The sequence below is a fragment of the Sprattus sprattus genome, assembly GCF_963457725.1.
Source record: "Sprattus sprattus genome assembly, chromosome: 5".
NCBI classification, from domain to species: Eukaryota; Metazoa; Chordata; class Actinopteri; order Clupeiformes; family Clupeidae; genus Sprattus; species Sprattus sprattus.
The window spans coordinates 16,559,469-16,586,426 of NC_137924.1; the positions used below are offsets into that span (position 1 = coordinate 16,559,469).

The window sequence follows — 26,958 nt, forward strand, 5'->3', positions numbered from 1 at the left end:
ATGGCGGTCACAAGCTCACGGCTCCTTTTGATAGCAAGTCGATAAATAGAGGCTATTTACCGGCTTTTTCATGGAGGCGAACAAAACTTGCCTTCCACCAAAAGCGGGACATATTTAATTTATTAATATTCGTTTAGGTCTATAGCAGTAGAGCCTCGCAGCTTGTATTTTCGCTTTCAAACGCTTTATCTTGGCTTGTTATTTTAAAATGGCTCCGGTGCAGATTGGCGCTGATGGCCAACTGGTCCCAGCCGGGGGTCCGACCACAGCAACACAGCCACCTCCCCCGGGTGCACCGGCGACCCAAGGTGTTCGACTTAGCCTTCTCATCGAATTCCTTCTCCAGAGGACCTACCATGAAATTAACCTTTTGGCCGAGCTGTAAGTAACATTTGCGGTCCCTTCAGTGAAGTTGGTTCACTTGAGGGAACACGCACGGCCGTGCTCACATTCATTGAATATTGTTAGCTAGCTGTGAGTTAACGTTAGCTGGTTCGGTTGGAGTCTCAGTTAGCCAGTAAGCTAACTCATTCAAAATAGTGTTAGCTTACGATTTAAATGAGTCCTAAAAACTACACGATCCCAGTGATGACTAATGATTAAACGAACTGTAATTGTATGTTAGCGTAGGTTATCGCATGACGTTTTTGATTCAAGTGTTGTAATAGCCACTAATCGTGTTCATTGATTCAGTGATAATGACATACAGTGATCTCATGCAACAGTATGCTAAGAATCAACATAGCTGATTATTGGTGAATTAAATGAATGAATGGATGATTAATGAACACAGTTTTTCTAATGCAATGCCATGGCTGACTTGTGTAACGTTTATAGCCATTCCTTTCCCTAATTTCAGACACCTGTCTGCTATTATGGCCTTCACATTGAGGTGCTCATAGTAGGGGGGTGGGGGTCTTCACTGTGGTCGTTTTAATTCCATTTGATAGGATGAGAGAAGAAAACAGTAGATCACAGATTCATTATAAATTGGCCATGTGTAATGTATGGTGTGGTTTGTTAAGGTCTCGAGGCCATACTGTGATCATCATACAATTGAACTTACTTTTAAATATCTTTCTGCTGTGGACGGGGTGGAATTAGGCCCAGCTTTCTGATAATGAACATGGGGTCAGTTTGTACCATCACTGATGTCAAGAAGCAAAGGTGCATCATCATAGTGGAATAGACAGATGTGACCCACATGGGGATAATTGAGTTTCTGCAGTGAGTCTGCATTATGGGGCCATGAGTGGATTGTGACTGGTGCATACGGAGACTTTGAGCTTAGCTGGAATGAAGGCCTATTTGAAGTTAATTTAAACTAATGGAAATTAATTTGTCCTTGCCCAAGAACCGCTGTGATATGGCCATCCTATGTCATCATTCAGTTAAGAATGTTGTGCGTGTGTGTGTGTGGTCTTGTATGAATTTGGGCTTGGGTCTATTATTGCCTAGCCAAGTCTGCATGTTGCACATGTTTATTTGTTTTGTGTTTGTATATCATACAGGCTGCCCAGAAAGACAGACATGGAAAGGTGAGCAGTGACTCTTACTGACATTTATATCATCATGTCTGGTTCTTTGTAGAGGTTATTTGTTTGGATTATAACACATAATAACATATTTCTGTTGTTGCACACAGGAAAATTGAGATAGTGCAGTTTGCAAGTCGCACCAGGCAGCTGTTCGTCAGGCTGCTTGCCCTAGTGAAATGGGCGAGCAATGCAGGGAAGGTGGAGAAATGTGCGGTATGTAAATCCTCATTGTCATTTCATGCAAGTGTCAAATCTGATGACTGCTGCAGTAGCGTTTGACTCATGATTGCAGGAGAATGAGATAAATGCTAAGACCTGTTCCCATGCCAACAGATGATCTCCAGCTTCCTGGATCAGCAGGCCTTTCTCTTCGTAGACACGGCAGATCGCCTGGCATCGTTGGCACGGGATGCCCTGGTACATGCCCGATTGCCCAGCTTTGCCATACCTTTCGCCATTGATGTGCTGACCACGGGCTCCTACCCACGTCTGCCCACTTGCATCAGGGTGAGTGCATTATCTATCTCTAGCTTAGGGAACCCCTATAACAGTTGGCAGATCCTAGGGTGTGTTAATCTGAACTGATTAGCTGCCAAATCTAACGTAGGTATTTAGGGCCAAGCAGAGAAGCACCAATAAAAGACATTCTCGTGTTCAAAGTGATCACAACAACTTGAGGATGATGCTAAATGGCTTCACACAGACATTTAACAATCCTAAGAGAAATAATGGTATACCAATGGGGCCAGGGCTTACTCTGATATCAATGTAGAAACAGGCGAGTGTACAAATTAACATGTCTCGTTTAAACAGGTGTATGTACAAAATGAACGTGTACAAGTAACCTCTCTGACTCAACTGGGCAGCAGAGTGACACTATTTGTTATTCGCCAATGGTTGACACTGAACAAACTATTTTGTGGAGAAGATAATGAATCATCAAAATTAAACTAAATGAAAGAAGACAAAATATAGAAAATATGTTGTAAAAAAAGCAATATTAAACAAGTGTGCATGCAGCCAAATCACAGCGGTAGGCATGTCCTTTACTGACCCCACACTTACTTGTCTCACTTGTTGTGTTTTATGAAATTAAATAAATGTGAAGGTAATATTAGGTTTGCGTGTGTGTTTGTGTGACTCATAAGCAGGCAGGCAGCTTTGTTAAGGCACGCTTCACTAAATCTGCCCCGAGTGGGAGGCAGCAGGTGGAGATTGCTCTAATTCATGCTAATTAAGCTAATTAAAAAGTGTTGTCGTGACTCTTTGATAACACTCGCTAGCATTTTCTCTCTGTCTTGGTGACTCACAGTTTCTCTGTCTCTCATTCCCTCTCTGCCTCTCTCTCTGACACCCTCCATTCTTTCTCTCCTTCTCTCTCTCTCTCTCTCTTCTCTGCTCCTCCCACGGGGAAGCGTTTTTATGTTTTCTTTTGTGTTCTCTTCTCTTTGTGATGACTGCTTTTTAATAAGTGTTCCTGCTTGTGTGTGTCATAATCAAGTCTAGTGTTGAATAGACTGTCAATGCAGGTGCTACCGTGCATCTGTCTGTCTGTCTGCGTCTGACTTCCGGTTCTTTCATCCTCAGGACAAGATCATTCCTCCAGACCCCATCACTAAGGTTGAGAAGCAGACCACTCTGAACCAGCTCAACCAGATACTGCGGCATCGGCTTGTCACCACTGACCTGCCCCCTCAGTTGGCCAACCTAACTGTCGGTAAGTGCCACATCTTCATCACACCCATCACTCTTTACCCACATATCATCATCGTCGTGGTCGTCATCTTCTCCACTTGAAGTCTGAGGCACAACATGGCCTTTGGGGTAAATCTGTGTGCACAGGTTGTCTACCTGATATGTGGGATGAGTAGATGGGTTTGCAAGGTGATGATATAATAATGGTGCCCTGAGATTTGGGAATATCTCAATGTTGTTTACAGCTTCCGAGGGTCATCATTCTCTATGTAGGGTTGTGAAATCCTAAAGTAAATAGTGTGTATGGTTGTGTATGTGTGTATGTACATTTATGATTATGTGTGTGTGTGTAGCCAATGGACGAGTGAAGTTCCGTGTGGAGGGGGAGTTTGAGGCCACGCTGACGGTGATGGGAGACGACCCCGACATTCCCTGGAGGCTCCTTAAGCTGGAGATCCTCGTGGAGGACAAGGAGACCGGAGGTGAGGATGCAGTGGGGGCAGCTATCACACCCAGGACAGAGTAACAGACAGGGCAGAGCCTTCTCTCCTCTCCTCTCCTCTCCTCTCCTCTCCTCTCCTCTCCTCTCCTCTCCTCTCCCCTTCCCTCCTCTCCTCTCCTCTCCTCCCCTCTCCTCTCCTCTCCTCAGTCACCACAGGTGGTCTGAGTCATCCTTGCCAACAAGCACAAGCAGGAATATTCTTTTTATGTTTCTAGCAATCAACTGCTACTAGGGGTGGGAATCTCTTGGCACCTCACGATTCGATTCGAAATCGATTCAGAGGTCAACGATTCGATTTTAAATCGATTATCGATTATCGATTTAAAATCGATTTTGTAATTTAATTTTTTTTTTTTTTTTTACACATCCATTTTATGTTGAAATGCAAGCTGCATCGACTATTGCATTGCTCATAGAAAGTCAAAATTGTGACCATTAAAAGCTTTTACTCTAATAAAGCCAATAGCGAAGGTAATTCATCTGTTGATTTTCTTCAATTTAGACTCTGAGTTGCAAACTCAAATGATTCAATAGTCAAAATGCATCGATAATCGTTTTATCGGTTTCGAATTGATATTCGATAATCAATCGATAATTGCATTTCAACATAAAATGGATGTGTAAAAAAAACGATTATCAATTCTAAACCGATAAAACGATTATCAATCCATTTCGACTTTTAAAACATTTGAGTTTGCTACTTAGAGTCTTTGCTACACTTCCTACTTTGTGTTTGATAATTAAAGAAAATCAACAGATGAATTACCTTCTCTAATTTTTATGAGAGAAAAAGCTTTTCCTTGTCACAATTTTGACTTTCTATGAACAATCCAATAATCGATGCAGCTTGCATTTCAACATAAAATGGATGTGTAAAAAAAAAAAAAAAAATTACAAAATCGATTATGAACTTTTCTGAATCGAGACAGAATCGTTTCAGAGAGAATCGATTAAAATCGAATAATCGATTTTTTTCCCCCACCCCTAACTGCTACCATGCTATTTGTGTTTAACAGAGGCCATTGATGTATTAATTGTGTTATAAAATGTGCTAAAGAAGTATAGTTAAACTTGATCTTTTTTTCAGTGGCGGACAGGTTGCACTTAATTTATGTTTCATTTAATTTATGGCGTGTTGCCTGCCTCAAGTAGCTGTTGTGATGGTCTAGCAGTAGTGCAGATTTCAACTCTTTAAAAAAGTAAAACATTAGAGTTCCATGTCAGTAGCCACTATGTTGTGATTAGGAGTACATCAGATTGTGTTCCTATATGTTTGAATTGCTAAACGCATTTGTCTTCTCAAGAGAACGACACTCGATTTTAATGGCCGCAGTGTAGTCAGAGAAAATGCTCTTGATGCTCTGTGGTCTAAACCCATGTGCTGTGTCAGAGAAAAATAGCAAGAGTATGCTGCCACCTGTTCAGTATCAAACACTCTTCTGCCAACTCCTGGCTCGTGTTGTTCTTCTGATGCAGTACGATGCTGTACTCTTTGATACGGTCCCTTCCTGGGTTGCTTTTTAAATGACTGATGGTTTTCGCCGCCAAACTAGACGGTAATAGTGCAGTATTGATTTCTGTGTGTGTGAGGATGTGTGCCCACACCCTCGAGAGGCAGACAGTGCTTGAAAAGAGGCCCAGTAATTACAAGCCTCTAATCACGGGAGCACTGTGGAGAAGAGCTGTCCCTCGTAGGGGTTTTTGTGGAGCCCACTGTAATATTAATGAGTGATTAATGAGCCGGGCTGCAGTCATCTCCCGCTGGCCAGCATGGCAGCCCTCCAGCTTCCAATGCGTAGCAGCCGGGCCCCCTTTCATCCTCTGAATATCAGCTGGTCCCCCACACCACACACACAGATGAGAGAGAAAGAGAGAGAGTTATGTGTCCGTGGACATGATCTGTTTACGGCGCGGTGTCTGGTTGAAGCGCTGCGCTGTTGTATTGTAGTGAGGACTTCATGAGCTGAGGATTGAATGATTGTTGTCACTCCATGTGTGTCCTGGTGTGTGTTCTCTGACTTTCTTTCTCTCCTTTATGTCTCTTTCTTTCTCTCTCTCTCTCTCTGTCTCTCTTTCTCTCACAGATGGCAAGGCCCTCGTCCACAGCCTGCAGGTGAACTACATCCATGAGCTTGTACAGTCACGTCTCTTTGCTGATGACAAGCCCTTACAGGACATGTACAACTGCTTGCGTATCCTTTTCAGAACCCCATTTCACATTGTCTGTTTGTGTGTGTGTTTCTGTGTGTAAACGAGAGCAAGAGAAAGAGTGTCTGTGATAGGGAGGCAGACTAGAGACATCAATATGAGGAGAGTGAGAGAAAAGGAGAAAATCAGAGAGCGAGTGAGTCAGGCCGGTCGAGAGACATCCACCCAGGTGTCCAGCAGAGACAGCCAGAGAAAAAGGCTGGCTGTGAAGAGTGATGGAGAGACTGTATGGGCTGTGGTCCAGCACAGGCTGCAGTAGGATCAGTGGCCGTATGGACCCAGCGGGGCTCCAGTAGAATAATCTGCATTTGTATTAACTGCATTCCACTGAGCGCAGTGTCCGGGGTCTAGTTCTGTTTCACCCCTCCCGCCTCAACAGGGAATCAAAGGTGACCTGTCTTATGGGCATTTGCATGCGTCCCAGTGTCACTTCAGCCAGAGAGTAGACACACCACTGAGTCTCACATGTCTTACAGTATCTAGTGTAGCAGTTAGATTTATAGATAGATGGATGGATAGATAGATGGATACTTTTGAGTGGAGCTCTAAGACCCTTGTTAACTGCTGTCAGACGTCTCTATCGAGCTGCAGTTAGTCGTTCCCCCAGAACTGTGTGGATGAGCATGGAGGGTTTGGGCTGAGTAGGAGTTTTAGTGGCGGGGTCGATAAGCATGCACCCCATCCCCCGCACCCCTCCTCGTGGTCGCCTAATTAAAAGCTCTGATGTGCCTCTTTGGCGCTGGCGTGCGAATCCTGATGATCTGCTGCTGCTGTTGTTTTTGCTGCTCTGCGCCGTGATGTGCCTCCAGGGATGGGGAGCCGCTTAAACGACTTGAGCAGCAGAATGGAGAGGGGCCCTTATCACTCCCTCCCATCGGTCCAACGCTCTCTACACAGAATGGATTTTACTCAGTGAAGTATTGAAAGGCAAAATCACTCTATACTGTGGGACAGGGAAGAACATGCTTCATCTTGCAGCAGTGTTTCTGTTTTTTTTTTCTCCTGACACAAAGTAGAATGAAGGAATTTTTTTTTTTTCAAGGGCATTTGATGTTCCCCAAGAATGCATTGTGCTGCTGGTTGTTAAGGAAGTGTCTCCCAAGTGTGTTCGGTTCTCTGCTGTCTGAGGTCCTACTGTGTTGGTATTGTCTTTCCCCTGATTGAGGCATTAGAGGTAGGTCTGCCAGTCCCGACGGTGCCTTCCTTGACCTGGCCCCTCTCAGACTCGTTCTGCCTGTCGCTGCAGCTGGAGGTGCTTCACTCACAGACCCTCATGCTGGTCCGAGAGCGCTGGGGAGACCTGGTGCAGGTGGAGCGCTACCTTCCCGCCAAGTACCTCATCCTCTCAGTCTGGAAGTAAGGATCACCATCACTACCACCACAGACTGCTTTACAACGAGAAAAGCATTTACTCACACTAACACTGAATGTTAACGATCTTCTTTATGTATTGACTTAATTTGTGTGTACAGCCCAACAACCAGAAAAGATCCGAGTCGACTAATACTAGATTGTTCTGTCTTTTTTTTATACGATGATGACATTTGTGTCTAGCCCAACAACCGTAAAAGCTTGGATTTCACCTTGAGACTAACCTATATAGGATATTGATGATATGCCTTAACCATGGCATTCCTAACAATGTACTTTTTTCCCCCAAATGTGAACTGGTTGGATGTGGGTTATGAGCAGGAAGATATGGTTTTCTAGAAAGCATTACAAATTTAGGATTATAAAACTTTACTTTTCAGGAAAGCAGTGTTTGTTGCATAACTGACTCATTAAAAGACTTATGATTGCTCTTCTAAATAATAACAATAACATGTGGAAACACATTTTGGGACCTTTATTCAAAGGTTTAATCTAGTTCTAGTGACCAGCCTTCTAATTTTTGATGTACACAGATATTTCAGAGAATGTACGGTTGCGAAAATGTGCCTCGAAGGCATGGAAAAGTCACGGAAATGTATTAGTCAAAAAGGGGATGAACCCTGTAATTAGAATTAAACCAAATGACCCACATCCAATATGAAAACTGTGGGTAGAGTTTGTGTTCTGAGACGATGCTGACATTAGTCACTTAACTCATTTCTTTTTCCTCCTCACCCTCCCACCCCCCCAGCCAACAGATTCTGGGCCGAAAGACGGGCACTGCCTCGGTGCACAAGGTCCACATTAAGATTGACGAGAGCGACGGATCCAAGCCATTACAGATATCCCATGAGCCTCCTCTGCCCGCCTGTGACTCCAAATTAATGGAGAGAGCCATGAAGGTGAGCGCCGAGCGTAGCAGGCCGGGCACAAATCATCACAATGTCTCAACATGCCGCTGAAGACCTTCAGCCAGTCCAGACAAAATATGGCAGCGACTGCAGACAAGTGCCCTGTGCCAAGGGTGTTTTGGGTATACTCGGTGTTTAGATGATGATGGTGTTGGTGGTGTAGTGGTTTAAATGATGGTGGTCGTGGTGTAGTGGTTTAAATAATGGTGTTGGTGGTGTAGTGGTTTAAATGATGGTGTTGGTCTTGGTGTCGTAGTGGTTGGTGCCGCTGCCCTCTAAGCGGTCAGCCTGGGTTGGTTTCCTGGCCACTGCAGGATGCCTGTGTTAGTTGGCCTGGGTAAAAGCATCTGCTGAATACCGACGCATTCCCTTTTACCTTTACCTTTAGATGGCAGGATGCTTGTGAATGGCATCATAGGTCAAACTCATAACTCAAAGTGTGTGAGTCAGCTGATTTACATTTAGATTTGATTTGTATTGAATATGGAATCTGGACTTGGACAAGGATTGTGCTGAATGTGGAGTTTGACAAGTCGGAATACCATCAATGTGCCCGCTGTTGCTGTTGTCGTATTCCATAAAACTTTTTAAATTGATGTGGTTGTTTTTTCATTTGACCCGCCTCTTCTTGCAGATTGATCACCTCTCAGTGGAGAAGCTTTTGATTGACAGCGTTCACGCGCGCTCCCATCAGAAGCTCCAGGAGCTGAAAGCCATATTGAAAGGAAATAACCCCAGTGACAACTGTGAGTCCTTCCTTCTATCTTATGCATACACAGATACACAGATACAGATACACCACCCTTACACACAGATACACCACCCCTCACACATACACACAGATACACAGATACACAACCCCTTACACATACACACAGATATTCCACCCCTAACGCATACACACAGATACACCACCCCTACAAATACACACAGATACAGATACACCACCCCTTACACATACACACAGATACATATACACCACCCCTCACACATACACACAGATACAGATACACCACCCCTCACACATACACACAGATACACCACCCCTCACACATACACACAGATACACAGATACACCACCCTTCACACATACACACAGATACACCACCCCTTACACATACACACAGATACAGATACACCACCCCTCACACATACACACAGATACACAGATACACTACCCCTCACACATACACACAGATACACCACCCCTTACACATGCACACAGATACACGTACAGAATACAGAAACTTTAATGAACATTACTAAAGTAGGCCCTTAAATGAACACATACCTCACACATATAGGCATGTGAATCTACATAGCCAGATATCACACAGGTATACCTCTCCTATTGACGTATACTTACTATTGCATGCTTGTTGCACATTATCTCATACAGATCCACACATATCCACAGATGCACATGTATAATCTCACACACAAACCCATCAGTGTTGAATATGCTTATGGATTGTGTGCACAAAAACACCAGAATGCTCTACACATGTGATGAGTGTGTTTGGGTTTGGTCTGTGATGGGTGTGTTCTGGTTGGTCTGTGATGAGTGTGTTCTGGTTGGTCTGTGGTTAGTATGTTATGATTGGTCTGTGATGAGTGTGTTCTGATCCATATGTCCCTCAGCCTTCATCGAGACGGCCCTGCCCACACTCGTCATCCCCATACTGGAGCCCTGCGGGCGATCGGAGTGTCTCCACATATTTGTTGATTTGCACTCCGGAATGTTCCAGCCAATGCTCTACGGGCTTGGTAAGTAGGCGCAAATTAGCCAATTCATTTTTTTTTATATACTGTTACTAAGGATGCGTATTTTACCACTGTTAATAACTATCAAATTCTGAGTTTAATGAAATGCTATTCAGGATAGCAGTTTTTGATATGTTTCGCAATTTCCCATATAACATAGACCTTACGTGATTAGCATGGCAGCCCCGATGTTATTACCTGGCATAACCATTGACTAACCACCTCTCAACTGATTGATCTTCTCCATTCCAGATCAGCAAATGCTGGATGACATCGAGAAGACCATCAACGATGACATGAAGCGCATCCTTACCTGGCTTCAGCAGCTCAAGTAAACACACACATTTACGCACTCACACGCACGCACACACACACACACACACACACACACACACGCAGCATTGGCCTCATTTCATTGTCCATTACTTTTATTTTCAATAGAGCTAAAAGGTCTCCAATCATTCCCAGAGAAGGAGGTTAAATTCATGCCTATGACCAAGTTTGTTCTCTCTTGCAATATGTTTGTCATCACCTTATTAATATGCCCCCTGGTTTTGTTTTACTCTCAATTTGTATATTAAAAAAAACAGAACAACAACTAAATCATTATGCAATACAGCTGAATGCTTATAACCATATTGTATCAGATCATGGTAAAATCAACAATAATAATTCCTATAATAATATAAAAACTTGTAGGGCTTGTAACAAATACATCAGAATGGCAGTTCTAAAGCGGTGAGTCTTTTAACGTTTCGTGATGCCCTTTGAATGTACCATGGCTCTAACTTGAGCAGCAACGATTGGGTATGTCATTCCACTTCAGAGGCACCTCTAATAAAAATAGTTTTGATTGCCATTTCTTTCTGTGGAGAAAAGGCAAAGACAACAGCATTTTTCAGAGAAACCAAGCAGTCCAGTTCTTCCTTAGGCACCCAATAAATGGAGATCATCAACTCATTTTTAACACCGACTGATTCATATTTTAATAGCAGTGTGTGTGTTGCCTGCCTATGTGTGCCAGAATGTCAGTGGGTCATTGCTGTTAGAGAATCACTGCCCTCTGCCTCGTTAGATGATATTTATTGCTCATCCAACAGGTGGTAGGACAGTAAACGTTGGCATCCACGTAATTGCATAACTAACAGTATGCATTGGTAGACTGCTGTTGTGGTGCAATTACATTAGCATTTTCTTGCAGATATGCGTCTAGGTATATTCATGGCCTTAAAGTGTTGCAGACATTTTAATGTGAATTGTCCATTTATCACCTCTTATTTTTTGCTCCTGTGAAAGTTGGTGTGAGCTTTGCCTGGGCGCTGACATTTCTTGAGAGCGTCCAGCCCGAGAATAGACTTACTCTAGCCTGTATGATCTCAGGGGTCCTGACAGGTGGTAATCTGTGATTCGAATCTAGCGGTATATAGCACCTGCACAAGCCCATCTTTAACAGAGGAAGTGCTTTTCTGTGAAAAGGTGCAAATTACCTTTCTTCAGTTTCAATGTGTGTGCCTTTTTAATGATGGATGACCTCTGCAATCTCTGCGTTTTATGCTTGGTTGCTCGAGTGTTGATTAGATTTGCCTGTAATCAATACTAATACCGTGTGTCTCTCTCTGTGTGTGTGTGTGTGTGTGTGTGTGTGTGTGTGTGTGTGTGTGTGTGTGTGTGTAGGTTCTGGTTGGGGGAGCAGCGGTGTAGGCAGTCGGTGAAGCATCTCCCCACCCTGTGCTCAGACACACTCCACCTATCAAACTCCACCAGTCATCCAGCAGGCAGCCTATCAAAACACAAACTCTTCATCAAGATGACCCGCATTCCTCAGTATTACATAGTAAGCACAGCACCTCCCTCAACAGCTCAGAGATGAACAAAACACATTTAATAAAATGAATCCATTTTGAATTATTATATGCTGTGTGTACACAGAGTGATGAACTATTTAGACACTTGTTTTGTTTTGAGTTGATCTGTCGTCATGACATTTCAGTACACTCTGCCATTCAACAGGTTTAACCTTTTCAAATGGCAGCCCTAAACACATGTCTAGTAGTCCAATAACCATTCTGAGTGTCCCTTCTGATTGGTGTAATGATTATACCCTCTACACACTCAACCTGCTCAACCTTTAACCCCCGTCCCCTCTCTCTGCTGCCCCCCCCAGGTGGTGGAGATGTTTGACGTGCCCAGCTGCCCCACGGAGCTGGAGTATAAGTATTACTTCCTGTCGGTGGGCCAGGATGACAGTGGCGATGACGGGCTGCCCTGTGCCCTGCTGCTGCAGCAGTTCAAGCCTAACCTGGAGGAGCTGGCGCAGGACCTCTCCTCGACCAGGGGGCTGCGGCCTGGCACCAAGAGGAAGGTAGGTGGCACACGTCCGCCCGCCCACAGCTCTTATCCACAGACATGCCCTCACACACACAGGGCTTGCTGTGAAAGTAGGTATCTCGTCAGTGTCTGGCACCTAGAGGAAAGAAGGTGATACACACCCTTAGCGCTCACATGGACACGTGGCCCGACACGCATACATCATTATCGCCTACTGTGAAAAGCCTATTTGTGAGTATGTGACAAGCAGGCAGACTGTTTCGTAACAGCACTGAACTTCAGGAGAATAGAGAATGTTGCCCACTGGCCCATCACTGTCTCATCAGTATCTCATCACTGTCTCATCAGTACCCAGAGGAAAGTGGGTATGCTATACCCTTACCCCTTCCACACAGACATGGACTCACACACACACTTTATGAAAACTGGAGATCTAACCAAGTGTTATATTTAGAGTCAAAATCTAGTTTGTCTTGTTTTAGGTATAAATAGATTATCTAGGGTTTTTTTTTTTTTTTTTAAGGAAGATCCTTTGACTTAATTAAAGTAAATGTCACTTGCCTTGTCTTGATATGTCTTCAGTTTTTGTTAACTTGATACAAGGACCATGTCTCTAACACGTATGCTTCAAGGGTACAGGCTTGCTGTGAAATCTCTTTGAAAACAGCTAGCAGCCGAGAGACATAAAAAGCACAAACGACTTAAAATGGAGTCAGAGGTTGTCTGGGAATTCCCTGCCCCTTCACTGCATTCCATTTGTTCAGTTGGTCTGGCCAACTCTCAACGGCGCTCCACTTCAGCCACCTGATTGGACAGTCCTTTAACCAATCAGACCAACGATACTATACAACGATACAACGATCGGTAATAAAGCAAACACATATTTTTTCTGTATGAATTGTTCCAGGGCAAGTTTCTGTTCTGTTTTCAAAGAAAACTTGCCTTATCGAAGTTTTGCGGTGCTTCGGTGGCCACCATGTCCAATGTTTAAAAACTCTCCGTGCAGTAGATTTTGTAACGTAGCCGTGGTAAGTTTAAATCCGCCAATGGCGTGCCAGGTAGCCAAAAGCCAGTATGTGATTGGCTCCAAGGATTCTGGAAATCTTGAAATGAACGGGTATGCAAACTTGGCCAGACCCAGTTCTGAGGCAAAATCAATTTGGCCGGAAGAAGTGGGGCGGGACTTCCCAGACTAAGTCAGAGGTAGAATTGAGGCAAAATCTCCTTGTCTGTCTGATGTTGAAGGGTTGCCTCAGCCTTGTGGAGAGCAACATTGATTAGCTGTGTGTGTGTGTGTGTGTGTGTAACAGCTGTCTGGGGAGCAGGCAGCCATTGAGCCCAAGAAGCCCAAGCGCTCGGGGGAGATGTGTGCCTTCAACAAAGAGCTGGCCCACCTGGTGGCCATGTGCGACACCAACATGCCGCTCATTGGCCTGCGCTGTGAGGTAAGGCGTGTGTGTGTTTGTCTGTACACTTCTGACTTCATGCTTGTAGCGTACGTAACACACTTGTTGCATATGTTTGTCGCGTGTGGTTGGCTCTCCTGAGTGTCTCTTTTCCTCTCCCAGCTGAGCAACATGGAGATTCCTCATCAGGGAGTTCAGGTGGAGGGTGACGGCTGCAGTCACGCCATTCGCATCCTCAAGTGAGTCTCGGAGCCACAGGATGACACATTCCATGGTCACATTTCAGTTACCCAATGTTTCTAATGGAAACAGATCACAAAGTTGTAGTAACCTGCAAATGCCCAGACAACATTTTTTCTTTCTTCTGTGTTCTGTAGGGTTCCTCCCAGTAAAGGAGTGTGCGAGGAGACCCGGAAGGCTCTGGATCGTTCTCTGCTGGACTGCACCTTCAGGCTGCAGGGCCGGAACAACCGCACCTGGGTGGCCGAGCTGGTCTTCTCCAACTGCCCCCTGACAAGCACCTCCAGCAAAGAGCAGAGTGAGCAGCACCCCAACCCTGTTCTTCTTCTTCTTCTTCCTACTGCGCTTTTTCTATTTTACTCCAACTTTACTCTGTGTTCTACTCCCCTTCAGTGTTCCACTCTGCTCCACAAACACCCTCTGGCATTTTTCTGGAGTGCCCCAATTCTCATGCACCTCTAACCCTTAATTTGTCTTAGTATTACTGCCTGCCATTTTCATGGGAAATACCCCAGTATTTTCTCAGCCATTCATATCTCCCCTTACTGTTCATCCTGCTCTACGCAAGTGGCCTTAGGCAGCCATATTAAGCCATGGGCTTGGTCTACTCAGTCGCTCAAACAGGTGCTCTTCCTGTGGTTTGGCAGAGGATGTCTCCAAAGCCTGAGTCAAAGACATCAAGACAGAGAGACTAGTGTCTTTGACCAGGTGTTACTCACTCACTCAACTGGCTCTACTGACTTAGGTTTCATATCCATCCACAGTCTGTGCTTAAAGTTATGACAGGGGTTGTGGTTCTCTAATAGTATGCTTTGAACACAGGTATTCACTGTGTGTGTGTGTGTTCTGTCCGTAGCATCAACAAGACATGTCTATCTGACCTATGAGAACCCGTTGTCGGAGCCAGTGGGCGGGCGCAAGGTGGTGGAGATGTTCCTCAACGACTGGAACAGCATTAGCAAGCTCTACGAGTGTGTGCTGGAATTCTCCCGCTGCCTGTCAGGTGTGTGTGAGACCATGTTTAAGTGTGTGTGTGTGTGTCCTACTATTCTTCGTGTGCCTGATCTTTAGAAGCCTAGTTTTGGGGCTCATGTACTTCCGGGTGCATTGAGTTATTTCAGTCTCCCACTGTATGCCATATGTGTTTGCCTATGTGTGAGTGTGTGCATATGTGTGTGTTTGCCTGTGTGCGCCTATGTGTGTTTGCCTATGTGTGAGTGTGTGCATATGTGTGTGTTTGCCTGTGTGTGAGCGTGTTTGTGTGTTAGTCCTACCATTTTCTCTGTGTGTTAACTGGTGTAGCCTATTGCCGGGGCTCCCGCACTCTTGTGTGCATCGAGCTCTTTACACACTGAAAGCGTAAAATCAGATTTACACCCCGACACAGCCGTCCCCTAATGCACCAAATCAGCCGAAGAGTTTCATTTTCCAAGGGTCATTTAGCTCAGTGCTGCAGCAACAAGACAAACACCGCTAATGTTCTTTAAGTCGATTTACACAAACCCCTTGTCGAAAGTAATATTAAGGACATAATATCGATGTTTGATGAAGCGCTATATGGAAACCCCAGTTGAATCATTTTGCTCGTAAAAGTTCATTGTATTGTTGTAGGGGTTTAATTTCATCCTTAAATCCTTTTAACGTGTTAAAGTTTCAGTGTAAGATGGGAATACATCCTGTGCAGGATAGGATCTGTTAGCTGTGTGTAGTGTGTGGTGTATGTGTGTGTGTGTGTGTGTGTGTGTGTGTGATGTTCATCCTGCCCTCTGGACTGATCTCTGTTGTCGTCCCTGCAGAAATGCCCTCCTACCTGAGTCTGTTCTCAGAGATCAGGCTGTACAACTACCGCAAGCTGGTCCTGTGCTACGGAAACACCAAAGGAAGCTCGGTGAGTTGGCTAGTAGTATGGGAGGAATACACACACACACACACACACACACACACACACACAGTATGGACATTGTCAGTCTCCATTCGTAGACTTATTGTGATTGTTTTTAAGACACGGCTAATTTAACCCACACTAGCAACTGTGTGTTGGTTCTCACACACACACACACACACACACACACACACACACACACCCGCACCCAACAGCTGAGCTGTTACACGGGAGATTGAACACATGCGCCCAGTCAGAGGAAGGTTCCAGAAGCAAGCACAGAGGCGGCTTTATGGGCACGAAAGTGATGCTCCACAAAACCTCCTCTGTGCTCTTCTGTGTCTCTCACTGAGACGAACATCAGCAGCCTGCCCAATCAGAATTAAAGGCTTCAATTTGGCCCTTTTTTTGCAGCCCTATGAGCTATGCAATTTTACACAATTTACAATTTTTAATATAGTAAGACATTTTTGGAAATGTGAGGGTGATGATTATTAACTCCATGAATTATCTCTTAGCAGTTGTTGAAGCAATTTAACTGCTTTCATGATGCTTATCTCTGTGGGCTGCAGTCATTTTGTCTTTCTTTTTTCTCTCTCATGCTCTCTCTCTCTTTGTCTCAACCGCTAATTCTATCCCTCCCTCCCTCCCTGCCTTTTCGTCCCTCCCTCCCTGTCTCTTCGTCCCTGCCATCCCTGCCTCTGCTCCATCAGGTGACGGTCCAGTGGAACTCTGTGTCCCAGCGCTTCCACCTCTCCCTGGGCACGGTGGGGCCCAACTCGGGCTGCAGCAACTGCCACAATATCATCCTGCACCAGCTGCAGGAGATGTTCAACAAGACGCCCAACATCGTTCAGCTCCTACAGGTACTTTCAACTCCACCTCAACCTCTACCTCAACCTCCACCTCCGGCCCAGCACCACCCTGCCGTAGACCATGTGCTCGGCGATGAGCTCGTCATGACAACTCCCACTGCTTTTGTTTACTAGGATTTCAGATTGTTACATCATTGTGTTACAAACTCACCCTTCCAAGGCAGGGAGAACAAAGAGCGTGATTTTTCTTTGTGTTTTGCCAAAAGTATGCAAACAGCTGTGGGCTAATTATCCCACACAGCTTCTCATTTTAAAGAAGCAAGAGTGTGTGGTCATTGGTGAATACTGGTCCTCTATCTTTTTTGTTAATTGAATGAGTTTGTTTGTTTATTTGCCCCTTCTCTCATTTCCTCCTCCCAGGTTCTCTTCGACACACAGGGTCCGCTGAACGCCATTAACAAGCTGCCCACGGTCCCCATGCTGGGCCTGACGCAGCGCACCAACACGGCCTACCAGTGCTTCTCCATCCTGCCCCAGTCGCCCACCCACATCCGCCTGGCCTTCCGCAACATGTACTGCATCGACATCTACTGCCGCAGCCGCGGAGTGGTGGCCATCCGCGACGGAGCCTACAGCCTCTTCGACAACACCAAGATCGTGGAGGGATTCTACCCAGCGCCAGGACTCAAGGTACAGAGAGACACACTGAATCTTCCTGGTTTTTCCTGCTTTCATTTACTGTTTTGTTTTGTGATTTATAACAAATGGGGTTACTTGTGTCCTTGTGTGTGAGGATGTCTTGTGTCCTGTGTGTTGAGGCCAATGGGTTGGTTAAATTATTTGCCAACTATTTGCAGTTATTAGATTGCACAGCTGTTTGCTTAAGATGCAAGGTTGTTGCCCAGCACTTGTTTCTCTCCTTCACCTGGTGTAGTGCCTTAAAAATCAGTATAATAACTGTTTTGATGTTTAGATTTTTGTATGTAGACATAATAGAGACAAGTATGTAGACATAATGATGGACGAGCTCGATTTGGTGTATAAGTAAGTAAAAGTGTGTAGATGTGAACGTTTACACAGGGGTTTGATGTTGGTGTTGTCCCTCTTCCGTAGACGTTCCTGAACATGTTTGTGGACAGCAACCAGGATGCCCGCCGGCGCTCAGTCAACGAGGATGACAACCCTCCGTCGCCGGGCGTGGACATGGACTCCCTCATGAGTCACATGCAGCCGCAGCAGCCAATCAAAGGACAGGGGGGAGGAGTCTATCCGCCCCTTATGTCTCCACCCAACGCTTACCATAGCAACGTGACGCCGTCGCCCTCCATGATGCCTACCCAGTCACCTGGTGAGGATAGAGACAGAGAGAGTGTGTGTGTGTGTGTGTGTAGTGCGGGTGAGTGAGCGAGCTTGCGTGGGCTTGTAACGGGGGTGAGGGCTTTTTTATAAATGCCACATCTGCTTACCATTCTTCCAAAAAGCAGGGGTTGCAAAATGTGATTGCACCAAACATCCTCTGATATGTTTAAAAAACAAAAAAAATAATATATTTTATTTATTATTTTTTCTCACCACTCTCCATCCTCAATAGTAGAATACCATCTTCTGTTGGTTTTCTGTTTGCATGTTTGTTACTGTGTTCAGTCGGGATTTTTCCCCCTCTTGCTCACACACACACACACACACACACACACACACACACACGCACAGATACACAAGAGTGTAGCATGCCTTCAGTCACTCAGCCACTTCCATCTCACCCAATGGAATGGACTTGTCACCACCCTGCCCCATCACCAACACCCCCGCCCTCGCTTCTGCGTGCTCCCGTGCTGTTTGTGCCAGTATGGCTCAATGTAAATTCGTTTTTATTTCTTTCAAAATAAAACCTCTATGACATCTACAAATTACTCATAATCGACCCTCCAGTTTGCAGAACAGTCTTCATAGATGTTTGAAAGCAAATTTATGCCATTTACGTTGAACCATACTGGTGGTTTTGGGCAAGAGAGAGAGAGAGAGAGAGAGAGCGCTCGAGATTCGTGATCTGGTTGGCTGGCCGTCTCCTGACGCAGCGCACTGATTGGTTGATGTGTGTGCAGGGACCATCCACGCCGCCAACTCCCCTAGTGGTGCCCTGCGGGCCCCCTCCCCCTTCGGCCCCACCCCATCCCCCTCCTCTCTGGGCATTAGTATGGGCCAGACCTCCAGCTTTGCCAGCCCACATGGTAAGTAAGGAAGTGCCTGCCTGAGAGGACCGTGAGGGGGGGCCAAAAGTGGACCTGGTTAGGAGTGGAGGGTTTTGGAGGGACCCCAGAGATTTGCACCAAGAACTGACAGGTCGAAGGTCGAAGGTTGTTCAGATGTCTTTTGAGGACTGTGGCACCTGATATGCACCTGCAATGGGGTTTGGAACATAGACTTTATATGTCTATGGTTTGGACAGCTCGGGCATGAGCTAGCTGCATTGGCAAGTAATCTCGAGGTCTGTGTAGACACAGCTCCCCCTCTTGGCCAGAGATGGGACTTGGGTTAAGAAGTGCATCTCAAAGGGATCATTATACTTTACATCGTGAGCTACTTAGTACTGAGTGAACTGAAAAAACACCAACCAAGAGATGATGATTCAGCAGCTCTGATTGCTGAATAGGCTTGGGAGGCACTTGATGCTCGTCTGGAGTGTTTCGGCACGTCTGTGTGTGTTTAACCGTCCTAAACTCAGCACCCTGAATGCACGCACGCACTCTCTCTCTCACACACGCACGCATGCACACACTTTTACACATTCACAAGCTCTCTCTAGTGTCCTCACATCACTAGAACCACTGTGTGTGTGTGTGTGTGTGTGTGTGTGTGTGTGTGTGTGTGTGTGTGTGTGTGTGTGAAGAAGAGAGAGTGTGAGACAGAGAGGCAGCGGGGTGTAGAAATGAGAGCGAGAGGAAGATGAAAGCACACAGTATCAAAGGAAGAGAGGCGTGATGATGATGGGCTGTGTGTGTGTCCAGTCTCCCGCTGAGCCTGCCTTCATCTGAACACACCCCACATCTTCACAACAGATTGCAGTGGAGGGCTGGCGTCCCACATTTTGATACACTCTCTCTCACACACACACACAAACACACGCACTCGCACACACAAACAAATGCCTCACACAGTTGGGTTTGGGGTTATTCATTGTACATCGGTGGGTTTTGTAAAGAACTCCGTGAAATCCTACTAGGTTATGATGACTGTGGTGACACTGTGAATGATGTTAATGATGATCGTGCTGCTAATGGTCTCTACCTACGTCATAACAATGCCCGTGTTGTACACATTATGTGATGGGATGGCATTTGTGGAGGTTGTCAGGTCCGTCAGAGTTCCTTTAATAAGATTTAATAAGTGATTCTAGATGAAAATATGCAATGTAGAAAGCAATGTCACAAACTGTAATTAAATGAATCATAATATTGTGATGTCATCATAGTGGATATAGAATCAAGTCTTACAGTTGTGCTGTAATTAGCGCTCTTCCACACTTGTACCGAAAGAGTATAAATGTCATCTGTTCATGTGCATCATCATCATTGATGCGAACTGTAGCTCACCCTCCTTCTGTTGCCGTGTGTGTTGCAGGCACTCTGGACCCCAGCTCGCCCTATGCCATGGTGTCACCCAGCCAGCGTGTGGGCACCTGGCCGGGCTCCCCGCAGGTCTCGGGGCCGTCTCCTGGCGCCCGCATCCCGGGCATGTCGCCTGGCAACCCCTCGCTACACTCTCCCATTCCAGATGCCTCCCATTCACCTCGCGCCGGCGCAAGTGGGTATCATTCTGTCATGCACCTAGCAGAGAGTCCTTTAGCGGTGGTGTTTAAAGGCTTTAGAGTTTTATCAGACTCTTGCATTCCTCACTTGTCATACAGGGGTGTGTTTTTTGTTTTTTAATGCCTGTGAAACAGGTGTGTGGGTATTTATGCATACTAGCTTATATATTTCATTCTTAAATGTATATGTATCCGGTAATGGATTTAAATGTGTTTGTATTTGTGTGTTTTCTTTGTCTGTGTGTGTTGTGTGCCCAGGCTCCCAGGTGATGCCAAGCAGCATGCCCCCGCCGCGTAAGCTGCCCCAGCGCTCGTGGGCAGCCTCCATCCCCACCATCCTTACCCACAGTGCCTTGCACATGCTGCTGCTGCCCTCGCAAACGCCGTGCCAGGTGCCGGGGCTGGCGGCCGGCAGCTACCTCTGTTCGCCACTGGAGCGCTTCCTCGGCTCAGTCATCATGCGCAGACACCTGCAGAGGATCATTCAGCTGGAGCCAGCGGTGAGGAACTGTGTGTGTGTGTGTGTGTGTGTGTGTGTGTGTGTGTGTGTGTGTGTGTGTGTGTGTGTGTGTACCGCGTGCTGTGACAGTGGGCCCTGATACACAATCACTGCAGGCTCTTATGCGCACCAAAGTAGGGCATCGCGTTAATCTATTTTGATTAGTAGGCCACATTCATTTGGTAATTTCATAGCATGCTGTCATGTCCGGCTCTCAAACATGACAAATAACAGAGTCCAACAGAGTTTAAAAGCCAAAACAGTGTTCATTTATTAGCAACTATACAAAGAAGGAGCATGGCTTCGAGCAGAGCCTGGGGAGCAAGGTTTCCCCATTCTCTCTCTCTCTCTGGATCTCTGTCTCAAGCCTCCCTTGGCACCTGTGGGAGGTGCTTTTGTAGTCACAGGGAACACCAGTCCCAGGTGTTCTCAATGACTAACGAGCCAACCACACCTGCTGGTCATCTGCAACACAAACACAGACACACAAGCAGCCAGCCCAGCACTCAAAAGAGGCAGGGTCGTCACACATGCGCATAGACTTAAGCGTTTCAGGGCAGAGAGACGCCTCATTTGGGTGTGTCTGATCCAAAAGATAGGCATTGCATGGAAATAGTTTTGAGGTCTTCCTTCTTCGAAATGCAACTAGCATCTTGATTTTCAACGTCCGGCAGGGGCATCTAATCTAATCTCTACACATTGACCACTCAGTTACTACATTGATTGATCATTTAACTCAACAAACTCTTACCAAATGGCTACGTAGGCTATGCGATCATGTTTAACACCACACATACAGTGAATAAAATAATCCAGTAGCCTGTCATTCTTCTCACATCCACCCTGGCTAACCATCCCTATGAATGTCTTCACTGACCTTTCCACTATATTCTACATTAATAATGTCCCTAATATCTTATGTAGCTTGCTTTCATGCATGTTTAGTAAGCCCAAAGGCCTTTATTTTAAATCATCAAAAGACCATGGCAATGATTACACTTTGGTGGTTTGAACTGTGCATTTTACAACTCACACCCACTTTATATGCTGTGTTACCTGTCCAACAAAGGTTTCCTGCTACTCCTATGGGTGCATACCTGCAAATAGCAGTTTTTCTCTACTCCCCTCCCTGATGTTGCGCCATCTGTGGACTATCATTACGTTCCACGCATAGCTCACAGCTTGTTGCTTATTGAAATTAGGGCCCAGTGTGTGTTTCTTAATTAAAATGTTTTAATGCATCACAGCCCAATGCCGCCAGCCTTGAGCATTCAAATATATCATAGGGTAGGAATGCTAGCTGTAGACATAATACTACAATACTGTTATTAATTAATATTCCTGTATAATAATAACAGCAGACAGAAATGACTACGCCTTCACACACATCTGTGGATTGTGGAAGAGCACAGGTCATTCAGAGGCAGCCAGTATGAGGCGTGTGACTCTGTAATGTGAGGCTGAGGGACGACTGCATGTATCCCCTCTGGACTGGAGGGAGAGTGCTTAGTCAGTGCGCATCATCAGCAATAGGACGTGCAGATTGCTCATTTATGGTAAAGGTGCCATTAGAATGCATGGTTACTCTTTCAGTCTTTCAGTCAGCAGACACCTTTATGTTGAACTTGAAATCCAGGCAACCTTTGCATACTTGAGATGGAATTGGTAAAGAATTAAATTTAAATGTCTTTTTCTTTGTTCCTCTCCGTTGTCTCCTTCTGTCTGTGTCCTTGTAGCTGAACATAGTGAACTCTAACGAGCCGGGCGTGATCATGTTCAAGACGGACGTGCTGAAGTGCCGGGTGGCCCTGAACCCCAAGTCGTACCAGGCACTGCAGCTGAAGGTGACCCCGGAGAACGCCGGGCCCTGGAGCCAGGAGGAGCTGCAGATCCTGGAGAAGTTCTTCGAGACGAGGGTAAGACGAGCACACGCGCCTCTCTGTGTTGCTATCTCTCTCTCTCAGGTCATTATGTTGTCGCTCTGTCTTTCACATCGTCTTTCACTGTATGTGTGTGCATTCTTTTATTTAACTGGCTGATTGCCTCTACCATGGGCTTACTCCATGGCACTCCTTGTGACATACACACACACACACACACACACACACACACACACACACACACACACACACACACACACACACACACACGCGCGCAGGGGGAGAGAGAGATATTTTTTGTTGGGTTGAAATTGGGGGCAACTGAATTTAGGTTAAAAGCAAAGTATATGTCTGTCTATAGGTGTCACTGCCCCCAATAATGCACACAAATGTAATCCTACACTAAGGCTAAATTCATTTATTCGGTCATGTATTCATCCTTTAATACATTCATTCATCCATCCATCCATCCATTATCGTCTCTCTAAAAGAAGTCATGACATGAGATGTCCACCTCACTTCCACCAGTCAGGGGAGTGTGTCTGTGCATTAAGCTGATGAGATGTCATGGCTGTTGAGTGGGCCGGTGAGAGACAGCCGGGTTAGTGTTGAAGAGAGACATCATTAAGGCTGTGCCTGGAAGGAGTGCAGTGCAATGGGCTCTGGTGGGGGCGAGCCGAGCGCCGTTGATTTCTATTTGCTGGAGTTCGCCCACACTGCCACAAGGAAGCTAATTAAGTCAGCCGGATTAATATGCGGGAGCGGGCGTGTGTGAGACAAACAGAGAAGGCTGAATATTGAACACAGAACGCAGAGGGGGAGAGAGAGGCGTCTGTGACAGACATGACATCAAGCATGCTAAAATAGACTCAGACAGTGGGGGTGTGTGAGAAGTGTGCCTGTGCGTGTGCCTGCAGTTGTATGACTGGTTTGGAAGAGAAAATACTCTAAAACGGCATTGTCTTTATACCCCTAGTCCATTCAGTTACCTGTGTGTGTGTGTGTGTGTGTGTGTGTGTGTGTGTGTGTGTGTGTGTGTGTGTGTGTGTGTGTGTGTGTGTGTGTGTGTGTGTGTGTGTGTGTGTGTGTGTGTGTGTGTGTGTGTGTGTGTGTGTGCGCGCGCGCAGTGGAGGAGTTTGTTTCTACATGCATAATGCAGAATTGAGCCCTGCTGTTTATGTGTGCTGCCTGTTAATGATCTTCCCTAATTGGCGTTTGTTGTTTGAAAAAGAGAAGGGGGGAAAAAAACAGAAAAGAAATGGTGGAGGACTGCGAAGCGGCTATTTCACTCTTACACACTCTTACGCCACGGCTGGCCCTTTCACTTAAGCCAATTAGTGTTTGTTTCCCCCCGCCATATTAAAAGATCCTATGAGCCCATACTTCCTGCAGGCAACCACTTAGAGGTGAATGCTGTTTAGCTGGAAGCCATAGGACGCTCTGTTTGTAGTGAGTTTTGTGTGCTGATATTCCACACGTTCTGTTTGTCCCTAAAGGTTGCCGGCCCTCCTTTCAAGTACAACACCCTGAATGCCTTTACCAAACTGCTGGGCGCGCCCACCAACATCCTCAGAGACTGCGTCCGCATCATGAAACTGGAACTAGTAAGTAGAGTGTGTGTGTGCGTGTGTGCGCACATTCGTCATAAGTCCCAATGGCATAGATGATGATAGGATTGTGTATGTGGAGTTGTGTATGTCTAACCTCTCCCCCCCTGTGCTCTGCTTCAGTTCCCTGACCAGGGCTCCCAGCTCAAGTGGAACGTGCAGTTCTGCCTAACCATCCCACCCAGCGCCCCACCTATCGCCCCTCCAGGAACCATCGCAGTGGTGCTCAAGTCCAAAATGCTCTTTTTCGTAAGTACCACTCGTCTCCTTCAGTCAGCCCATCTCCGTTACATGGAGCATAGCTCCTGATAACCGTTTGGTTATGAAGGATGGATGGCTGGATTATCTTTTTCTGTCCACCAGGGCCAATTTGATTTGTGCACAGCTGTCAACACAACCAACACACATCCAGCCTGAGAGATTGAAAACAAACAAAAATAGTCTGAGGCTTTTCCCCGGCACCGGGGCTTTACCCAATAGTGGACATGTGCCATCCATCATAATCCGTTAGTCCTTGTTAAAATGTGTGTGCAATAGCCAGTGGACCTACAGCTTGTGCAAAGCCCAATAGCTGGCGAAATAAATGCTAAATAAATGGGGTACCCTCCTCCCTGATGGCAGGAGATCATGAGAATGAGATGAAAGACTGGGATAAAAGCCACTGTGATAGCTGGTATGGGTGATGGTTTAGGATATGGGATTAGCATTTTTTTTAATGCTGTATATGTAAACTGAATGTGAGCTTGTGGGTATCCTTGCATAATGGGTTTCTTTCAGTCGTCTCTGAATCAATTGACATAAAAATAAAAGGTCTCTGAATCGATTGACATACTATTTTCTCCAAGCATCATTATTGTGTCATCAAGAATATTTTATTGTGGAGCTGATGTGAGGTCAGTTTGATGGGGTTCTGACTCACTTTAGTATTGTCTGGTAGGAATTGAAGTACTATGAGACAGGTCTGCAGTGTGACTGAGTCTGTTATTTGATTTGAATCTACATCCTGCAGCTCTAGCTGATTTGGGTTCAGTATGGTGGTGCTCAAACTATCACTTCAGTGTTTGTGTATGCAATTCTTCTGACATGACCTTTCGTCCCTATCCCCCCCCCCCCCCCCCCCCATCGCCGCCACCCTCAGCTCCAGCTGACCCAGAGACTGCCGGTGCCTCAGGAGCCCATCAGCATCATCGTGCCCATCGTTTACGACATGGCCACGGGCCTCACGCAGCAGGCAGACATCCCGCGCCAACAGAGCTCCTCGGGCGCCGCCGCGCTCATGGTCAGCACCATCCTCAGGAGATTCAACGAGCACCACCCGGCCAGACCAGGTAAGTGCTCCGCTCTTCACCTCCGACTGTTTGGCCGATTTTTTTGTTTTGTTTTGTTTGTTCTTGCACTCTCTCTATTTGTCTCCTTCTCTCACGTCTTAGTCTAGCCTGTTTGGCTTGTCCTTTTTTTATTTTTTTCTCTCCCTCCGTCTGTGTCCTTCTCTTATGTTAGTCCTAGCCTGGGGCTTGCCTCAGTTATTTTTTTGTATTTCCTCATACATGTCTCCTGTCTCTCGCTGTTGGGTCATTTGGTGTTATTGTTCTCGTCACTCCCTGTGTCGCTCTCGCGCTCTGTCACTCTTTCTTTCTTTCTTTCTTTCTTTCTTTCTTTCTTTCTCTCTTTCTCTCTCTCTCTCTCTCTCTCTGACACGCAAATCACTCTGTGACTGAGTGCTTTGAAAACCCCTATCAACATACAAACAACATCCTGCCTCATTATCTCTTTCCCTCTCCCAACAGGCGAATGCACGATATTTGCCGCTGTGCATGAACTCATGGCCAATCTCACGCTGTCCCCTACTGGTCGTCCGTAGAACAGCACCTTCCAAACAGCACCGGTGGCTTCCAGGCTCTGGTACATAGCAGGTCAAAGAAACAACAGCGACAGCAGGAGCAGCAAACCCAGGACACCCCACCCTGATGTTGAAGGATGTCCCACCTCTCATTTGCAGCCGAAGAACTGAACTCTGATCTACAAAATTCTGTCCAAAAAAGGGAGTGATGAATGATGGGAAGACTTTTTTTCATCCCTGTGGATTACAAATGAAGGAGAGTCAGCAGGAGGGCTTAAGAAGCAGAGAGGGGTGGAAAAAAAAAGAAATTGATTTATTTTTCACTTCATATGCACTTCTTAAATAAAAAAAGTCACTCAAAAGGTTTGTTTACTCAGAGCTGTACATTGTTTTATACTCCTGCCTTTAAAAGAAAGTGTTGGACTTTTGCAAGAAACTTTATCCAAATTCTTTTGTTTTATAATATAAAATATCAACACTTTTTTGTGGTATTGGGACTGTGTTCTTTAGTACACTATGTAAATGTTTCTCTTTTTTCCCCCCTTTTTATGTCGCGATTTGGACTTTTCAGTTAAGCCTATCACTTTAAATACTGTAAAACTGTGATAAACTTTCTAAGTAAGCTGTATTTTATTATGACTGCTTTGAAGTCTTCAGAGAGCGATCA

General features: G+C 45.7%; 1 protein-coding gene across 2 annotated transcripts; it reads left to right on the forward strand.

Moving 5' to 3' along the window:
* Positions 1-26,958, forward strand: med14 (mediator complex subunit 14). 2 transcript variants are annotated; one of them, XM_080839945.1, is made up of 30 exons: positions 1-381; positions 1,512-1,538; positions 1,646-1,751; positions 1,872-2,045; positions 3,126-3,255; positions 3,587-3,715; positions 5,820-5,927; positions 7,167-7,299; positions 8,066-8,216; positions 8,860-8,971; positions 9,867-9,992; positions 10,242-10,320; positions 11,664-11,823; positions 12,154-12,351; positions 13,628-13,762; positions 13,886-13,962; positions 14,101-14,261; positions 14,820-14,966; positions 15,760-15,851; positions 16,559-16,711; positions 17,081-17,350; positions 17,774-18,008; positions 18,763-18,888; positions 20,279-20,461; positions 20,724-20,965; positions 22,701-22,880; positions 24,341-24,448; positions 24,575-24,700; positions 25,590-25,779; positions 26,239-26,958. In XM_080839945.1, the coding sequence occupies exons 1-30, from the start codon at positions 209-211 to the stop codon at positions 26,310-26,312; spliced, it is 4,305 nt and encodes a 1,434-aa protein (XP_080696071.1). In that variant the 5' UTR covers positions 1-208; the 3' UTR covers positions 26,313-26,958. The 2 variants fall into 2 exon arrangements, with proteins under 2 accessions (XP_080696071.1, XP_080696070.1); XM_080839944.1 differs by lacking the exon at positions 18,763-18,888.